General features: G+C 42.5%; 1 protein-coding gene across 1 annotated transcript in view; it reads right to left on the bottom strand.

The window, feature by feature from the left end:
- Nucleotides 1-18,420, bottom strand: part of F13A1 (coagulation factor XIII A chain) — a 61,499-nt gene that overhangs the window by 24,386 nt on the left and 18,693 nt on the right. Inside the window, exons 4-7 of the mRNA XM_030512289.1 lie at nt 17,991-18,242; nt 11,650-11,768; nt 6,000-6,107; nt 3,183-3,357 (exon numbers count right to left, since the gene is read on the bottom strand). Of these exons, the coding sequence (XP_030368149.1) occupies nt 3,183-3,357; nt 6,000-6,107; nt 11,650-11,768; nt 17,991-18,242 (654 nt within the window). The remainder of the gene's footprint in view (nt 1-3,182; nt 3,358-5,999; nt 6,108-11,649; nt 11,769-17,990; nt 18,243-18,420) is intronic.

An 18,420-nucleotide genomic window follows, 5' to 3' on the forward strand; every position in this document is an offset into this window, starting at 1 on the left:
TGGTAAAACAGTGGCAGCTAAGGAAGACTCAAAATCAGCTCAAATCAACCCTTGTGAGCTGCACATGGATGTTTAGAGCTTTACTGTCCTCTCTGTGTAGTGGTCAACAGCTGGATATATCAATAGCTACATATCAAATCAACCACTGCACAACATTTTCATTTCATAATGCTCAACAAACTTCATACTTCAGAAATCCTTGCAGCAGTGCAAAGTGCCATGTCTCTGACTTGACTAACTTAGTCAGCAAACTGAATCTAGTTTTGCCCCAAATAAATATGTCCCTCCATTTAACACAGCAGGCTCTGGGATTCTGCTGCGTCACTCCAGATTCACAGTGGCGCACAGGCAAAATACTTTGTAGTGGTGATTCAGGGCCAGTACAGAGGCAAGGAGAGAGAACTGGTGTATGTGTCTGTCTGTGATCTAGAGAAATCCAGATGTGGCAATAGGCGGAGAACACAAAGAGGCCTGTGAAAGCCACTGCAAGGAACTGTATCCATAGGAAATGATTGCAAGAGCCTTTTTGAACCCATTGTATTGTGCAGAGGCTCAGAAGCATCAAGTACAGACTGTGCAACCTCAGGTAGTGAAAGAAATAGACAACTGTCAGGTTCTTTGGATGATGATTGCTCATTATACCACTGCATCTGGAATAAAATGAACCATTACATGTGTCGAAGGATGAAGCACCTGTCAGCATCTCCCCAGATCAAAACAGGAATCTCTCCAGCTATATGAAAGAGAACCTGGACATGTGCAAAGCATTTGACACTGTCCCACATGACATCCTTGTCTCTAAACTGGAGAGACATGGATTTGACAGATGGATCACTCAGTGAAATTGGCTGGATGGTTGCAATGAGTTGCAGTCAACAGCTTGATGTCCAAGTGGAGACCAGTGATGAGTGACATTCCGCAGGGGTTGGTATTGGGACTGGCACTGTTTAACATCTTTGTCAGTGACATGGAGAGTGGGATCAAGTGCACCCTCAGCAAGTTTGCTGTTGACATCAAGCTGTGTGGGGATGTTAACTCACTGCGGGGAAGGGATGCCACCCAGAGGGACTTTGGCAGGCTGGAGACATGGGCCAAAACAAACCTCAGCAAGGCCAAGTGCAAGTTCCTGCACTTGGATTGAGGCAATCCCAAGCACAAATACAGGATGGATGAAGAATGGACTGAGAGCAGCCCTGAGGAGAAAGACTTGGGCATGCTGGCTGATGGAAGTTCAACTTTTCCTATGGAGACAGGCTGAGAGAGTTGGGGTTGTTCAGCCGGGAGAAGAGAAGGCTCTGCAGAGACCTTAGAGCAGACTTCCAATACCTAAAGGAGGCCTATAAGAAAGCTGGAGAGGGACTTTTTACAAGGGCATGTAGGGATAGGACAAGGGGTAATGGCTTAAAACTGAAGAAGGGTAGGTTTAGATTAGATATAAGGAAGAAGTTCTTCACTATGAGAGTGGTGAGGTACTGGAACAGGTTGCCCCGAAAAGTTGTGGCTGCCCCATCCCTGGCAGTGTTCAAGTTAAGGTTGGACGGGGCTTTGAGCAACCTGGTCTAGTGGGAGATGTCCCTGGCCATGGCAGAGGGATTGGAACCAGGTGATCTTTAAGGCCCTCTCCAACCCAAACCAGTCTATGATTCTATGAGAAGCAGAGAGACCTGAAACTACATCCCCTACAGCAGCTGTGAGAAGCATGTGCTAACAGAAGGCTAGATGGACAGAAGGCAGCTTCATCTCTGAGGTCCTCGCTGTTTCAAATAGCTTCTGCACTACCTCAGGTAACCAAAATGAGTTATGAAATTCAATTATCCAGATTGAAGGAAAATTATATACAAAATGAAACATACAAGTACAGAACAAGCAAAAATAAAGTCAAAATCCAGAGATGTCCAGGGCTGCCTGAGGGTGAAGAACTAGTCTTGTAAGTTATCATTAATTATTCCATTTCCATGTTTGCTGCAGAAGGTGAGTGATTAATATCCTCCATTTTTGATAGAAGCATAATATAAAGAGAAATATAATGCCATTCCTTGAGACAGCAATATGTGACACTATTGAGGCAGATGAAAAAGGGAAAGGTTCCACAGAGAGGTTTTCTGTAATTTCCTTTTCACAGCTTAAATACAAGGGCCAAATCTTGGACCTTCAGTTGTGTCTAAAAAGTACTTGATGTAAAGCAGGCTCCAAGCCTGCAGAAATACACATTGTGTTCCCCTGGTCCTAAGCTGATCTGGTCCCTCCCAGTTTAATACTTAAATGCATATGTTGATGGTGCTTATAAGATCATCTGGGCTTAAGAAAGACACTTACTTTAAATATCTGTTCAGCTACTTCTGTGGGCCAGCACCATAAGCATAGGAATTGCTTGACTGGTTCTACACTGGCACTTGACATAAGCACTGCTTACAAAGTCTGGTTCCCATTATCTGTATAACACGTATTTTTTACACTCCCAGAGTTTTTCTTGACTGCTAATATGCTTTCAGTGTGTTCAAGTGTATTAACAGATGATGTTGTTGGAAAGTGCTAGACAGTAAAAAATGGGACCAATCCAACACTGCTTTCCCTACTGGATTTTACGACCTGCAACACCCTGTTTGCTGCAACATTGGAACTCTAGTTTGAGCAAGTGTGTTTAGACTTAACCTTGTAGTGCTAGACAATTCATAAACCAGGCCAGCATTTTCCTTATTGTTCTGGCTCACAAACTCCTAGAAAAAGTTAACACTGGTCAGTGGACAGGTGCTGCTACAGCACATGTCTATTTTGCTGGGAACAATCATCAGTAGGTGAGATCTGGCCTTTCTGAAGCAGAAACACCACCACATATCCCATATTGTGTAATATTTTCATGTTGGAGGTCTAGATAAAAAGTCCCCTGCTCATCTCAGATTTCCTAACTAACTTTCTCTCTCCCAAACTTACCCTTGTGAGTCACTGAACACATTTTACTGAACCAATAGTTAACAGATTTGTGTGGAAGAGCAGCCAAACTGAAGGAGATGCCAAAGGTTTATTTAAAACCATCTATTTTAGCCATGTATTTTTTAAGTATCTCTGCTATTGACTCCTGAACATCACTGAGCCAGGAAGTATTTTAGTCAGTTTAACCTAAAAGCTCTCTCTGTTATGCAAGAATCACATAGCAGTGTGGGGTTTTTCTCACTGATACCTACATGTGTTGAAGACACCAGCAAAGACCCAACACTGGCCGTACCGCACAGGTTGCTTAGAACTGTAATACTCCAAGAGAATATCCACGCTTCCTGTCCAGGCTGAAGGTGCTACACCATAAGTGTATGTATTGTCCCAGGATCCAGCAATCACACCATTATCATCCCTGGAGTTGATCTAAGGACAAAGGAAACAAGCCTTAGGGATGTCAGAGACTGAATATAAAAGAGCTCTTTAACCTAGCAGACAAAGATAGAATGGGAGAGACTGAACATAACCAAGTTTAGGCTAGAAGTAAGGTAGAAATTTTTAATTATGAAGGTATGAGATGCATAAAGCAATCTTGCTAAGGGCCATGGATTCTCCATCACCGAACAATTTCGAATGAAGGTCAGACACTTAAAAATAATAGTGAAATTAAACCACCACACTGAGTATCCATGTTGCCAGTTTAGTAAGTTTTATTAACATTAAACATGCTTACAGCTATGCATTTTTAATAAATGTGATCAGTTATATACTGGTAAGCAAACCTTAGGAATATTAAGCTGGAATCTTTCCTAACATTGTCTGTTTTTCTATCCACATAAGCCCAGAGATTTTAATAAAATCACTCCTGATTTAAAGCAGATCAAGAGGACAACCAGTCCACTGTTATTTTTAGAGTAGAAACTAATTTCTTCAGTCCAGCACATATGAAAACAAGAAGGAATTTTCTGTGTAAGTTTCCCCCTGGTAAGATTATACAAAGCAAAGAGTTTGCTGACTAATGGCTATACTGATAGGCATTAACGAGCAATACATCTCCTAGCTGCAATTTGAACTAAACCAGTTGAGGATGTGCAAAAAGCTCATTCGCTCTGTACCTTTTAATTATGCTAATGTGGAACAGCTACACACCAGCCAAATAAATCACAATTCTCATTTAAAAGCTTTTGGCTGGATTAACTACTGTTTTCTAATTAGAAAATCGACTTCCTGTGAACCCTAGGACTGAATAAAGATAAGTATTCAGAATCATAACCCAAGGGTTAAGGGGTTGTGCCCATCTCACTGTTGTGGGAAACATGCCAAGAAAAGAGACACTTCAAGGGCAGGGCAGCACACTGATCTTCAGGCTCTCCTCTGGCTGTAAATAAAGGAAGAAGGGGGTGACTCTACCCACTCTGCAATGTCAGAATGCCTCAGAAGAATTCTAGTGTGGGGGCACCTCCTCAGATGAGCTCAGCGCCGACATATTTCAACTTGAGCAAAAATGAGGGCAAGGACAACAGGTGGGACTTCAACACCTCTTGGTCACTTCCTACTGAGGTCCAGATTTCAGGTGGCCAAAACTCCCACCCGGCTATGGCCTAATCCTGCAGATTAGACCTGAAGTCCATTGAATCCTGTATTTCCAATGGTGAACTCTCCGCCTCCCTAAAATGTTTGAGTGGCTCAAAACCTAAGTAATATCCAAGCCTTCTTTGGCTTCATAAACTCTGTGCTATTCTGCCCTTAGGAATTCCACGGTCCCTGTACGAGGGACCCTTTACATCTACTAGCCCAGGGATGAGGGCTAGTAGATGTAGCTAGTAGAATGGGCACATTCAATTCTTACTTCTATCTGAAGGCCTGAAGCCATATTTCTAATGTCTGGGATGAAAGAACTAACCAAAAGGTTAAAAGAGAAAGAGAAGTAGGGGTATATGCAATGCTTCTTGCTGAAGCTATTCTATTTAACGTGTTGCTATGCAAGACTCGGCATGTGGCACTGAGAGGCTGGAGATCCCATTTCAAGGTCATCTAAGAGAAAGAGCTCATTCTTTTAAAGCCTGGACAAATGCTGTAACAAGTGGGTTAAAGGATCATCTCAGCCAGGATGACAGTCAGCCCTTGCAACCATGTTTTGTGGACACATATACAGCTGTGGGTGTTTAGTGGCTGACTTGGGAGAACATCTGATGACACTAGCTCAATGACTAGAGTATTATTCTGGGCAGGAGGAGGCATCAGTTCAGACCTCTAGAAGGTAGAGGCAAGGACTCAGCCTCTTCCTTCCACATCGTGGATGAGTCTTCCATCTTGAATGTAAGGGATGGGGCTGCTCTTGCACCCACAGCATAACTCCTGGTGCTTAGCAGCTGGAAGAAGTGGAGACATGGAAAGTCTTCTCCTTACTCTTTGCTTCTGGTTTTTTTAGGTACTTCCACTCCAAATGTGGTAAATTTTATGGACCCTATGTTTAAGAGAACAACTGTCTCTTTCACCTGGGGCCAAGGTAGCACACATAATTGTTCTCAGCTTGACTAAGCCATTTGGGGCTTAAAAATCAGACACAGTAACAGTTGCAGTGTCTTAAGACCCACATAAAGTCTCTCAGTTCCTCATCCCAAATTTCACCCATCATATCTCCTTGCTGTCCATAGCAGAAATAGTTTTCTCAAGTATCTCAGCTAACAGAAAGTGAGCACAGTGTCACAAGAAATGTTATCATGCCTGAAGTGCAATGTCTAGAAGTGGCTCTCCTGCCAATGAGGTACAATTCTTGGGAAAATGAGATGAGCCAACCTAAGTATTTCACCTTTAGTGCAGCGAAATAAAAAGCCAGACCCTAGAGGTAAAAATGGACAATCGATCTGGCACTGGTTGGAGTAAGCACATCGGGGCGTGAGGGCCAGCCACTTCAGTCAGCCTGGTTTTGATTTCTAGTATGAGGCATCCTTGCTCGTGGCAGGGGAGTTGGAACGAGATGATCTTAAGGTCCTTTCCAACCCTAGCTATTCTATGATTCTATGATTTACGAGTCACTTCTGACATATTAGGCATCCATTACGTACCACTGCAGAAGCAACACGGCAGATTTTGATCGGGTTTCCGCGCCCAGAGAGCTCCAGTTCTGCCTTGTCCATCAGGAACAGGCAAGCATCCAGAATGTTTTCTTCAAACTAGATTAAAAGAAAATAAAAAGGGAAACAGCAGGGAAAATTGAGTCACTTTTTATTCTGGAAAGCGAAGACAAAGTTATATTTTACTGTTGTTATAATAGCTGATCAGCTTTGTCAAGTCAAAGTTCTGTGGCTAAAAATACAAGTTTTCTTCTAGAATAATTGCCCATGTATGGCAAAAAAAAGGTGAGAGGCTGTGAGGGAAAAGAGAGTGTAATTTTCAATTCAGTCTCAGTCCGGTTTCCAGAAGGTTGAAATGACAACACAGCCTTTCTGAAAGGACATAAAGTTTTAAGTGCTAACAAGTATATAATAGGAAGATATTATAATAATAACTACAAGAAGCTAGTCGGCTCATGAAGGACTTCATGTCCTTCACAGATTCCAGATCTGTTAATTTCAGGACTTCTCAGGCACAGACAATGTAATGCTGGGAAGCTGAACAATAAGTAGTTTGCCAAAGATAATTTGAAGACACACTTTAAAATTAATTTTTAAATCTCTTTAAAATTAACAAGCCAAACACTGATTTTATAGATTAATCCTGGTCTATGAAACGTAGACATCAAAATTACCAAGGAACCTAAAGTAGTCTTCTTCAAAAATAGAATGAAAAGGTACAGTTTCTTCGATCCAGCATGAACAAGCACAAGAATGAATTGAGGGCAGAGGTGCCTAAATAGACCAGAAACCATTTGTCACAAAACTTGCCCTGCAATGTATTTCATTTTCCTGAGGAGAAACTGCATAGCAAAGGAAAATACCTCTATCCCCTAGAAAGTGGTAGGAGACAGGGAAGTGCACATTAATAAAACAAGTATCTTCTAGATACACAATTTCATATTAACATTCAAGACTGTGACAGAAACTCCACAGAGTTCGTCCCCTTGCTATGTTAGGTTTTATGTTCTATGCTTGCATCCTTAAAAATATGATTCACTCTAACAGGATTTTTGCTCTCATGTTGCTACTAGAGCTGCATTGATCTTGCAGCTGTCTCCAGATAGGCTTAGGACTCCTTGGCAGATAAGGGAGATGTTGAGGTTTGCCTCCTGAAGAAAGTGAGCAAAAGCCCAGACCAAGCTGCTGCTTTGGCTGCCTCGGGAGAGACAGAGGAAAAGAAAACTGAAGTGCTGAAAAGGAAGCCCAAAAGAGTCAAGACTGATGCTGATGCTGCAGGGAAGACGGTAGAAATGGGGGTGACATCCCAGGCAGCAGCCAAGCTCTGGCATAAACCAAGAAAACAGGCAACACAATGTTTCACCACTCTCAGACATCTCTGGCCCTTTTTTTGCCTGTCTTGAGCTTGCCTGGCTCTCATTGCTCGGGGTACCACTGCCATATGGATCCTTCTCTAAAACAATCATCACCCACACTTGTACTGAGTTACTTTCTCTGGAGTGGATGTTCACTAGTGAGTAACACCTTATAGTCTGAGCAAAACTGCATTAATGGTGTTTGGGCAAATAGGGAAAGAGAGATCAGTGTTTCCCAGGGACCTACTAATATTGCATCATCCCTGGGAAGATGAATAATTGCACGGTAGACTTTCCAGTCTTCTCCGCTGGTATGTGATGTAAATAATCTTGGCTGAATGACCATGCTGTGGAAACCCTCCTTGCCATTGTCCTCATAGCAGATAATATAAACTCTGAGCCCTCATAGCCATTCTTCCTGCTTCAAGTTCACTTTTCTTCTCGTCTGGCCCAATGATTTATCACTTTCATTAGGATCAAAATCTGCTTTCTGCACTTCAAGTCATCAGCAGTGCCTAAGACCTCAGTTAAATTAATAAGAAGTTTACCCTGCAAATTAAATCTTTCTCATCTACAGTTTATGAGACACTGTTGATCTTGCCAGCATATACAGAAAGAATAAAGAGGAAAGAAATTGCTATCAGGGTTATTGCCTTCCACCTTAGCATTTACAAAATTACATGAATGCTTGTGAAATAACTGGATTAACAGCAGAAGAGATAGGACAAGCTGTAAAGTCTAGCTGCCTTACACTGTTGCAGTAGGATGCAGAGTAACCTTAACTCTAAAGCCAGTTTTGCTCTTCTTCACTATCCAGGGATTTGAAAACATTAAATCAAACTAAATCCGTTTCCTGCTCTCATTCTTGGCTTGAAAATGCTGTCTAGAGAGAAGTGGAATAGGAACACAGCACTTGTAAGGCTGAACACTTCTGAAATGTCAGAGGAACTAGAGAAGCAGTAGGCAGCCAGGACAGGTGAGTGAACTTGTGCCAGGTGCAGGCAGTGTCTTCTCAACACCAGCTGAAATAGAAATAAACCAAATTCAAGACCAAGGAACTTTGTCAGAGCCACCTGGGAAAGACTGCAGATGAAAAACAAGGCATGAGAAAGCACACAGGCAAAGGGTTTCTGTTTGCACATGTACATGCATTGTATTACAGAGCAATGTGTTCAGTTGGGCTTGCCTTCAGTGGGCATCCTCTTTCATGCTAACCTGTTTCTAAGAGATGACCTTCCATTTAAATGAAAGCCAAAGGAACTATTTGCAGTAGTTGAGTTAGGGCTATATTTCTCGCAGTCAGTTGCAGGCAGATGTGATCCGCCATTGCCTATGGTCTGATCTGACCAAATGCACATGCCATAAAATCACATTTGTGCAGTGGGCTGCAAGGCTAATGCAGCTCACCATGTGGACTTGAGACAACTCATGACGGCAACAAGAACTCTATGACCACCTGTTTCATTTTATTTTTCTTACCAAAACCCCTCAACATTAAATGACCAATATGGCATCCAGCTTCTGACATTTCTCAGCTAGAGAATTCCTATGTGCCTAGGTTTCTTCCAAAGCAAAATTTCCCCTGAATTCCCTGTGGACTTTTCTGAATGACTGACTATTTACGCTTTCTTAGAAGAAAGGAATCACAGCCATGGTACAAGGAACACCTCCATCTTCATTCATCACAGCCATGTTTCAATTGCTCTGTTGTTTCTTATTCCTTGTTCCATATTTCTTGCCTTTTCTTCTCTCATATTGATGCTACTCATTAAAGACAGCAGCTGTGAGAATAATCTCCCACTAGTAACCCAGTTTTGAACTGTATGTTCCTTTTTAATTTATAACCTGAGCTAAAGCTTCCAGCTGTCATTGTTCAAAGCAATTTTTTAGCCTGAGAATATTACCATGCCCGAGTCTATCTGTATTTTTGTATATGATCCTATACCTTTCACCTCCATGACTGTATGTGGCCTTATGCTTTTACCTACACTGTCATAAAGGGCTATATATCGTAAACATAAAGCGCATACTTGTGTGATATATCCATAATATAGGCCTTGCTGTTAGTACTTTTACTTGCTCACAGTAATGCTCTTATTCTTAACATCCAGGATTGCTGAAAATGAGAGAGATGCCTGGTTTTAATGCTTGAAAATTTTCAGGGTAAGATCAGGAATATCACGTCATCCATCTCACTGAGAGTGAGGGAACCATAAGAATATTTCTGCACTGCTTTGCAGTTTGAGATGTCTGTTACACCCATACAAAATGACTGATTCCATTAAAGCTTTTTGCTTGGGCCCCCTTAGATGCATCTGCCACAGTTTTCACGTAGGCAAGTGACAGCAAAAGGTGCACCACGGCACAGTGTGGAAATCAGGTCCTCTAACTTCAGGCAACACAGGAATGAAAGTACATGACAGAGGGCTATGGAACAGCCCTAACCTCCCAGACAGAACTACCTCCTAGCAAAACCAAATAAATAATGCAGTTTCTCAAGTGAGGCTGGTGTTTGTGTCAGGAAGGTGCCAGATTTTCAGAATATGAGCACTTCAGGCCAAGCCACCATAGGCCATAAATTTAGCATCTCAGGACATAAATCCAGCAGCTGCTCTAAGCAGCACTTTCCACCTCCAGACACTCATTTCCCTCCCTCCCCCTTACATCTTTCACAGAGTGAATCCCAAATCCAGGAACAGAGCAAGCCCGAAAAATAACCCAGGGAAAAGAAGAAAAATAAAAACCACAAACCAACAAACACAACAACAAAAAACCGAAACCAAACCAAAAAACCCAAAACAGAAATCAAGGAGATGCTTATTCAGCCAGCTCAGATCTCCAGTCTGATTCACCGCACAGCTGCACAAGCGCTTGCAGGGGGAAGGAAGGGCCAGGAGGGGGCATTTTTGGTCAACTTAAATGCACGCCAGCTTTGGCCTCAGGATCTGGTTCCACATCTCTTATATCAGAGGCACCATGAGCTTATGAAATTCCTCCCGATCAACACCTAATTTAAGGGTTATTTTTATCTCAGCCAGGATAACAGCCAGACCCCACAAAAAACGGCACTGACACAACCAAAGGAATGGTGCAGAGGCAGGAACTCCCTAAGGCAGTGCTGCTGCAGGAAAAAAGATGAAATTGTACCCTTAAATAAGGAAACAAGAGAGATGTGAGTTCAAAGAGCTCTCCAGGGCAAGCACACTGGAAATCCATCTAGTTCAAGCTCTAAGATTGCCTTTAGCTCGGGGAAAGAAAGCAAAGCAAGAAGGACCCTTCTGCAAGGCTGTGCTAGGGAGGTGCGATGAGAACTGAATGGATCCGTCACCAGAGCATTAAGGAAATACTTCAATACTTTCTTAATTGTGCTGTTGTGAAAATTCAGGAGGTGAGATGAGCAAAGTTTACCATGTCCAATAACTGTCCATTGGAGCTCCTCTGAGTGACAGCTAGAGTTTGTTTTGCTTGTTTTGATTCTGCTCATTAATGCCTTTTCCCATTCTCATATAACAACTTAACTCTTTCATCCCGTAGGGATTTTCAGGCTGGTTAGTGCTTTCAAACAGATTGAGATAAAATAGGCAAGCAGTAAGTCTGATGTTATTGAAGGCACACCAATACTGCACACCAGCCTGACAAGGGGTATTTCCCCCAGGCCATAAGAGGCCACTGGAGACTGATGTTGTCAAGCCCAGGCAGCAAAGGAAGAGGTTTCCCCACTTGGTTGCTGTAGTGAGGAAATTTAAAACTCTGAGACTAAACCACAGTTTGTCATAGGAACCCTGTAACAAGCTGACCCCCAGGAAGATCGGAATTATTTCTGCCAAACTGCTAAGGAAGAATCAAAAAAACAACACTACAACAACCATTGCTAAAAAATCAGCCAATCAATCAGTCAGTCAGTCAATCAATCAATCAATCAAACAGCAATCAACCTCTCTGCTCTTTCGCTAAATCACTTTGATCCTGAAGCAGCAACAGCTTAGCAGCAGAAATATTACTGCACTGTGGAAACCTCAGCTAATGATTACAACCTTGAACAGGCAGCCTCTGTGTATCTGAAATGCACCCCGAAACCAAGATCTTTAAATATTAGTTATTATAACATTGCTTTTCTGAATTAGACATATACCCACTTCATACAATTTTAAAATTATGCCCCTTGCCTTTCTGAAGGAGAGACCAATAATGCACTCCAGAGCCCACAGTCGTGACCACAGTCTGGTGTCAATTAAACTCACTTGCTGTCCTACTGGGAGCAGCCAGGGAAGGTCTAAATAGCTCACCTGACCGTAACTCCAGCTTCTTAACTTTATGTCGTTGATGTTTCCATGGAAAACAATACCAACATCATTGAGGACGTATTCTTCCCTTTCCTTCTCATCATCCAGATACACGGCATCCTCTGCATCGGTTTACCGAAAATAAATGTTAACACAGTTGCTTAGTTTTCGTATACGACAAATAAAACATCTTAGCACATAATACAGTCATTTTTGATGAAAAGTACCCCTCTTCCATCAAACAAAGCACTACTTGCTTCAACAGAGTACAAGAATAAGGACCCCAGTCAGGAATATGATACACAACTTAAAAGCATGTAAAATGCAAAAATGCTGACAACTCCTGCCTGCTTTCTCAGGATCTGTAAACTATGATTAAAATGTCACATCTTATCAAGAATTTTATGATTACTGTGTACCACTAATTTAAAAGTTGGAGCACCATGACACAATTCTGCATCCACACAAACAGATCAAAGAACAATTTCAAACCTATTAATGCTAATGGAAAACAGCTCAAGACAAGAGATCTAAAGAAAAATCTGTAGTGCATTAAAAAAAAGGGAATACAGTTTTTATAGTGTATTAACAGAAGGGCTTGATTACTTTTTCTGTACGTAAGTTATTGACTGGAGTATCCCTCCCCCATGTAGCTTGACTGACCAGCTAATATGGGGAGAAATTCATGCGTCTACATGAAAACTGGAAGTAATTGGAAGAGATCTTTATCAAAACATATACAAAGGGTATATCCTAGATTGGTCTTATATCAAGAGTCAAGAACATATGCATGGGCCCTCACCCTGCAAACCTGATTTACAGAAGTAAATAACTCACTATTAGCATTCATAAATAACCCCAAATGACATGAAACGTTCAGACATTCACAGGTAAGTATGAAGCAGGTTGTGATTCTGTGATGCTAGAATAGTTGGGGATTTCTTTACTGTACCAATCTTTGTATTTTGAGACTAAGAGATACAGCTTAACAAGTAATAGTATGGGAATTAATTGATTTGAGGAAATTAGTAATGTAGTACCAGATAGGAAGTTAAAGGGAAGCAATAACCTCTGGTAGTCTGATACGGGCAAACTACCACTCACTACTGTATATTTCTTCAGCATCCCACTACAAATTACTAGAGGATCATTTAACTTTTAAAAGCCTATTGATTTGTTGTATTTTGTTGAAATGTGAATCAGGTTTGTATTTCCTTCCAAACCTCACCCTCACAAGCTTCTTCATTTGCCCATAAAACTGCAATTTGGCTGAAAATAAGCTAAAATCTGAGCCCCCTGAAAAAATCAATGGCAGAACTTACACTGTCTTCAGCTACATGAAGGGTTTTGCCAGTCTACACACCTAACCCTGCTGGAAGTTTTGGTTTCTCTCTGAAGATATATATACAGGAGGGATTATGCATAGATACATAACACAATGACCTCCACATTAGTGTGCAATGACTGATAGGGAAGCAGGTGTTAGATGCAAGATGCCTTTATTGCATTTGGACATCAGTGCTTCCCATTATGCTTTTGACACAGTTGTTGTAGAAGTTCTGCCAACCACTTCCAAATCCAAGCAAACAGAGAAGCAGCAGGTTTTGTCAGGTTTTCCCTAAGGCGGGCATGTCTGAGACCCACTTTTGCATTTGGTGGAGTGGTGGTATTCACCAGGCTTCTAAGGGCTGGGCCATCAAGAGGTCACCTAGTCAACCTTTACCTAAGCACAAAGTGGAAGATCATGGGTTTATTATATTTAAAAGCTATCAGGTGAAAGAGAGCATTAAAACTTGACAGTGAATCAAAAAGCTGCAGTCATTTATTCCAACAAGGACTCTCATACTTATGAAAGACTACATCTTTTTGAGGGCCAGCTCCCAGCTCTGAACAAGTTCTGCATAACATCCCACTAAAAATGTTGCAGATGTTACAGATCGTCTAGGCTCTATTTCATTAGGCTGGATCTGCCTGATTTGCTGATTGAACAATTACATGCGTTTTCTCACTGAGCTTTGAATTTTCTTAGAGCACATCCATACAAATGGTGCAGAGAATGCATTTAAAGAAGGAGAACTCACACCTTCCTCTGTACAGTTATGCATTCAGTGGAGTGTGTGCATATGCCTTCTTGACAGCTGTTGTTTTCTTTCAGGGATTAAAAATATCAATATTGATCTGGTTGGTATCAATTGAGATGCTTATGTTATTTTGAGACTGCCTGATCTTTGCTAAATCAGATGAAAATTGATTAACTTCTCTGTCAATTATTTTAAAATATTTGTGTTTTTTGATAAAGTGAAAAGTGCTTCTGTGTTTCCCAGAGAAGCCAGCTGCTTTGATTTTTGACAGCTTTCACTACCCTTGAGACTGTTTAGAAGAAAATACGAGGCATTTGTGACTACTTTGATGCTAAGCGTGCTCTACATAGTACAACTCCTAATTATTTTGTGCAAGTGGAGGCTCACATCTGACAAACAGAAGAATTCCATGGAAATGTGCCGGGTTTGTTTGTTCTTTTTCTCTAGGAGTTAAGGGATTTTTTTACTCACTTCTTTCATCCTGGGAAATTACTAAGACACTAGCAATGCTACAAAGAAGCAAATTAGCCTCTGTGCTTCTCTGTTTGAAGATGGATAAGGTGAAAATACACTTCATGTGAAGACAGTACTGCAGGTGAGAAATCCCACTGAACGCAGGCTCAAGGTTGAGGAATGCAGAACAGCCCTTTCCATTTGGGAAGGTGAATGAGCATGAGAGGACCCTGGCCACCATGGGGGAACCCCATCCCCACCACAGCAACTGGCTGGAGCTGGAAATTCTATCTTTTAGTGCAGACAGTGACCGCTGAGCATGGCAGCACCAGCAGATGGGTGAAGGTGGCAATCTTGCCCTGAGCACCCAGCTTCCGTTCAACACACTCACATGGGAATCCAGGAATGCAAGGGTGGGCCTTGCTGGAAGAGGACAGCACTGCAGTGAACACAAAGCTTAAGAGCTAAATATGGTTATCTACAAAACCTACTCCACCCCCAGGACCAAGATCGGTATGCTGCCTTGCAGCTGCTAGAGCTTGCCTATATTAATGTAGCAGAAGGATGAAGCTCTGTGTGCATTTTGCCCTGCTGGAATCTACGATACAAGAGATCAAATTTAGGATTTAGCTATAAATGCAAGAAAATGCTTTTGGTCCAAATTTGGATGACTGGTAACACTTGAGAGGAGTCCAAGGTTAACCACATGTTACTAATCCTCAAACTGTATTAGGGCATGTAAGCAGAAGAAATGTGTGGCTGACTCAATAAAGTTGCAATATACTGAATTGCTTAAATATAATGCACTTTGCAGAAGGCTTGGGTGAATGAAATGCACACCGCAGCTCAGAGAGTCTGCAGCTTACTCAGATGCACTAGGAATCTCCACCTGTGAGACGGTGAGAGCCACACAAGTCAATGCAAGGTCTTGTCCTGATAAGCACTGAATGTTCTCCAGCAGAAAGTTGCTGGGAGTTAGCACCTCCTTGGAAAGAGCATACAGTATCCAGATCAAAGGAGCCTTTCTCTGCTTTCATGTAGTCTGATACTGCTAAGAGTTAAGTTAAACTCCAAGAAGTTATCCTTAACTGCTTGCCATTTGTATCGTGTTTCAGAACTGAAGAGGGCTCTGCACGCCCAAAAGCAGATCTGATTTTCCCAACTATGTCAGCTGGCTGAAGAAAGGATGTTGCCTCTCCTCACAGGCTTTACTTTGCTTACTAAGTAACGCCAATTCCACCTGAGTATCTGAAATCTCAATCCATTAGCTTGCTGAATTCCCACAGGTTTGGGGCTGGTGCATGTCGTTTGGCAGAACCAAGCCCTGCATCTGCATCTTTAAAGTATTCTTGGTGATCAGCCTTAAATGTAGCTAAGGGGATTAAAACATATAAAAGCATCTGATGATTTTGGAAGCAAAGTACTCTGTAGCTTGACTGATAAAGCATTCAAACTTGTTCTGAAACATCAGGAAAAACCCCATATTTCTGGCTGGGAAGATATGTCAACACTGAACTACGGTGAGAAAAAGAGTAATAAGAAAGGGCACAAATGCCTCTGTCTTAAAAAAAATCTCATACTAACACATTGATGTTTCTCCAAAATGATGAGTTGGAAAGCTGCGCTAGACACTGACAGAGCCAGTACTCTGCTGCCTGCTGTAACAATCCTCAATCCCCATTCATTTCTAGCATCAGCCTTCTCTCTTTTTAATGAGGCTTTTCACTCAGACTTTTCTGCTTAGCTATTAACCCAGCAAACAAGTCTAGGAGATTTTCAAACTATTGTTTTCTCTACACTTTAACTGCCTGAGTTTTTATACCCTTTTGTCATTCCACTGAACAATCTTTTCCAGCCAGGGGATAAAGCATGGAAAGACAGTCACTGGTTTTCTAATACAAATAAAGGTGGAAAAGGCAGATACAGGTGCCAATTAGCCCAAACTACCTAAGAGTAAAGTAGGGGCAAGAAATGAGAACAAATCCAAATGAAACATGCAGAAAATGAACTCTACAATAGTCAGCAAGGGACAGGACCAGGAGCCATCAAGGTACCTGAATACGTAAGCAAGGGATGAAAATGTGGTCCTCCAGGGGTGACACCAACTTGCCTCCCCTGGGCCTTGGGGTGACCGATGGCTGCTGCTGCTGCTGGAGGAAACTGCTGCACGTCTTGCTTCCTCTGGGTTTGTTCCCATGCAATGGTTTCAATCTTGCTCGCTTTTGGCCCCATTCGGCTCTGGTGTGAGTGAGCGAGGGAGGGAGGGAACAGGAGGGCATAGTGTCCAGCCATGAACTGCAGTGGATCAGTCAGCGCACAGGGCCGGGGGGGAAGGAGGTGCGAAGAAGGGATTGATCTTTCCCTTTCTGCCCTGTGACTAGCACCTCTGATCAGCCTGTGTAGTCCCAGCCACACCACAGTAGGGTAGCCAAGCCCCCCACATCACATTTTTTCTCCAGATTAGGGCTGCATGCAGCCCTAGCTTGTTGTATGCTAGTCATGAGGCAGCCTGAGGCAATTTAAGAAGCTTTTTCTTTGGGGTTTATCTCTTTCCAAGTAGATGCTGAGCCACTGCAGGGTGACCATGCTGGCTAACAAACTGGCTGTTACAACACACAGGACTAACACCAAGGGATGCTCTACCCTGGGGTGGAGAAATGTGCTTCCTAGCTGGAGCTGTGAGAGGCTGGCGATGCCTTCACAAACCTTGAGCAGTTTTGTCTGCTCGCAGCGAGTCATAACTTCAGCAATGCTTCCTCTCTTTTTGTTACACACTCTCTCTCCTCTCCTAGAACAAACTGCAGCACGCTGCTGTAAGGTACCTACCTCTGCACTGCCTTCAGAAGTATCTCATGGTGTCACAGGGCCTTGGGCCCTGCCCTTCCCTCCTGTTCCCACTTACCTAACTCTGCTTTACCCAGCATTAACATATATGTTCTTAAATAATGCATAAACTAATCATTGCTTATATTCCCTTGGACCAAGGGCAAGTAATGAATTCAGCACAAATCATTCGATGTACTGACAGTAGCGCAGCTGAATAATGGGCTCTACTAATAATGCTAAACTTACTTGTCACTCGATAGGATGGCCCTTGTTTGGTATGGGATTATTTGATGCAAATACTCTGGTAAAAAATTTAAAGATGAAGGGAGGGTGGCAGGAAAATATTAAAGTTAGCTGCTGATCTAAATGTATAGTAATATGTATGACTTGGAACCTTACAAGTGTCAGAAGCTGAGGCACAGTGCTACAGCCTGTCAGAAGGGTAAGCCAAACATTTCTGGTCCTCCATGCCCTCTCTTTAAAGCCGCATGGAGTTCATTGGGTAAAATACAATTCTGTTAGCCTAAGGTCTGATCTGGGGAGATGTAAAAAATATAAATTTTTCTTCAACCCACTGGGTTATAAAAAAGGACTAATTTGCAAAAACATTCTGTTCCTCACAGAAGGCATCGTTGCAGCTAATTAGTCACCAGTAAAGGGGAAATTATAAGGGCAAATGTCACGTAGTGGCAGGAAGGCACCACCAGTGGTGCCACAGCAGGTTGAATTCATGCAGGCTTTCAGCTGCAGATGTTGAATCCTAAATGTGGTGGTCAGTGATGTAACTTGACAGAGTATGGGATACTGCCACATCCTGCCCCACACCAAATCCTCTTGGCAGAGTTACTATATAATTTCCAGACCCAAACCAGTATGTGTTCAATCTCCTTGGTACTGAGGTCTCCTTCCTGGACCACGCTCTCCCAAAACCCAATAAGTCTGGCAGCAGAAAGTGTGAACCTTTGACTTTGATAAAGTACTTACGCTGGCACCAGGGGTTGAACAGGATGTAAGTGTCAGTTGCTGAGTTTCTTTGTGTCCGGATGATGCCAAAGGGAGTCCAGACAGCAACATACAAGCGAAACTTCCCAACAACGCAGGTGGCAGAGGACATGATGGACAGTTGAACGGAGTTGTTCTCGTTGTGGGTAATCTTGGCTCCCCACTCCCCAGGTTTCAGCACCTTACCTACTAGGATCGGGATGTAGGTGCCTTTGTTTTGCTGTGGGTAGCGACCTGGAGAGAGATGTGAAGAGGTTCTTAATTTCTGGGCAGTTCTCTGTCTCTTTGCCTGATTTTCAGAGAGGTGGCAAGTTTTAGTGGGTGTAAACCACTTACCTCCCTCATTGCTTCACGCAGTGCCTGGTCGCTTGGCTGTACAGCCACACAAATACATGCAACACCTCCCAGCAGG

The sequence above is a fragment of the Strigops habroptila genome, chromosome 1, assembly GCF_004027225.2.
Source record: "Strigops habroptila isolate Jane chromosome 1, bStrHab1.2.pri, whole genome shotgun sequence".
Taxonomy (NCBI): Eukaryota; Metazoa; Chordata; class Aves; order Psittaciformes; family Psittacidae; genus Strigops; species Strigops habroptila.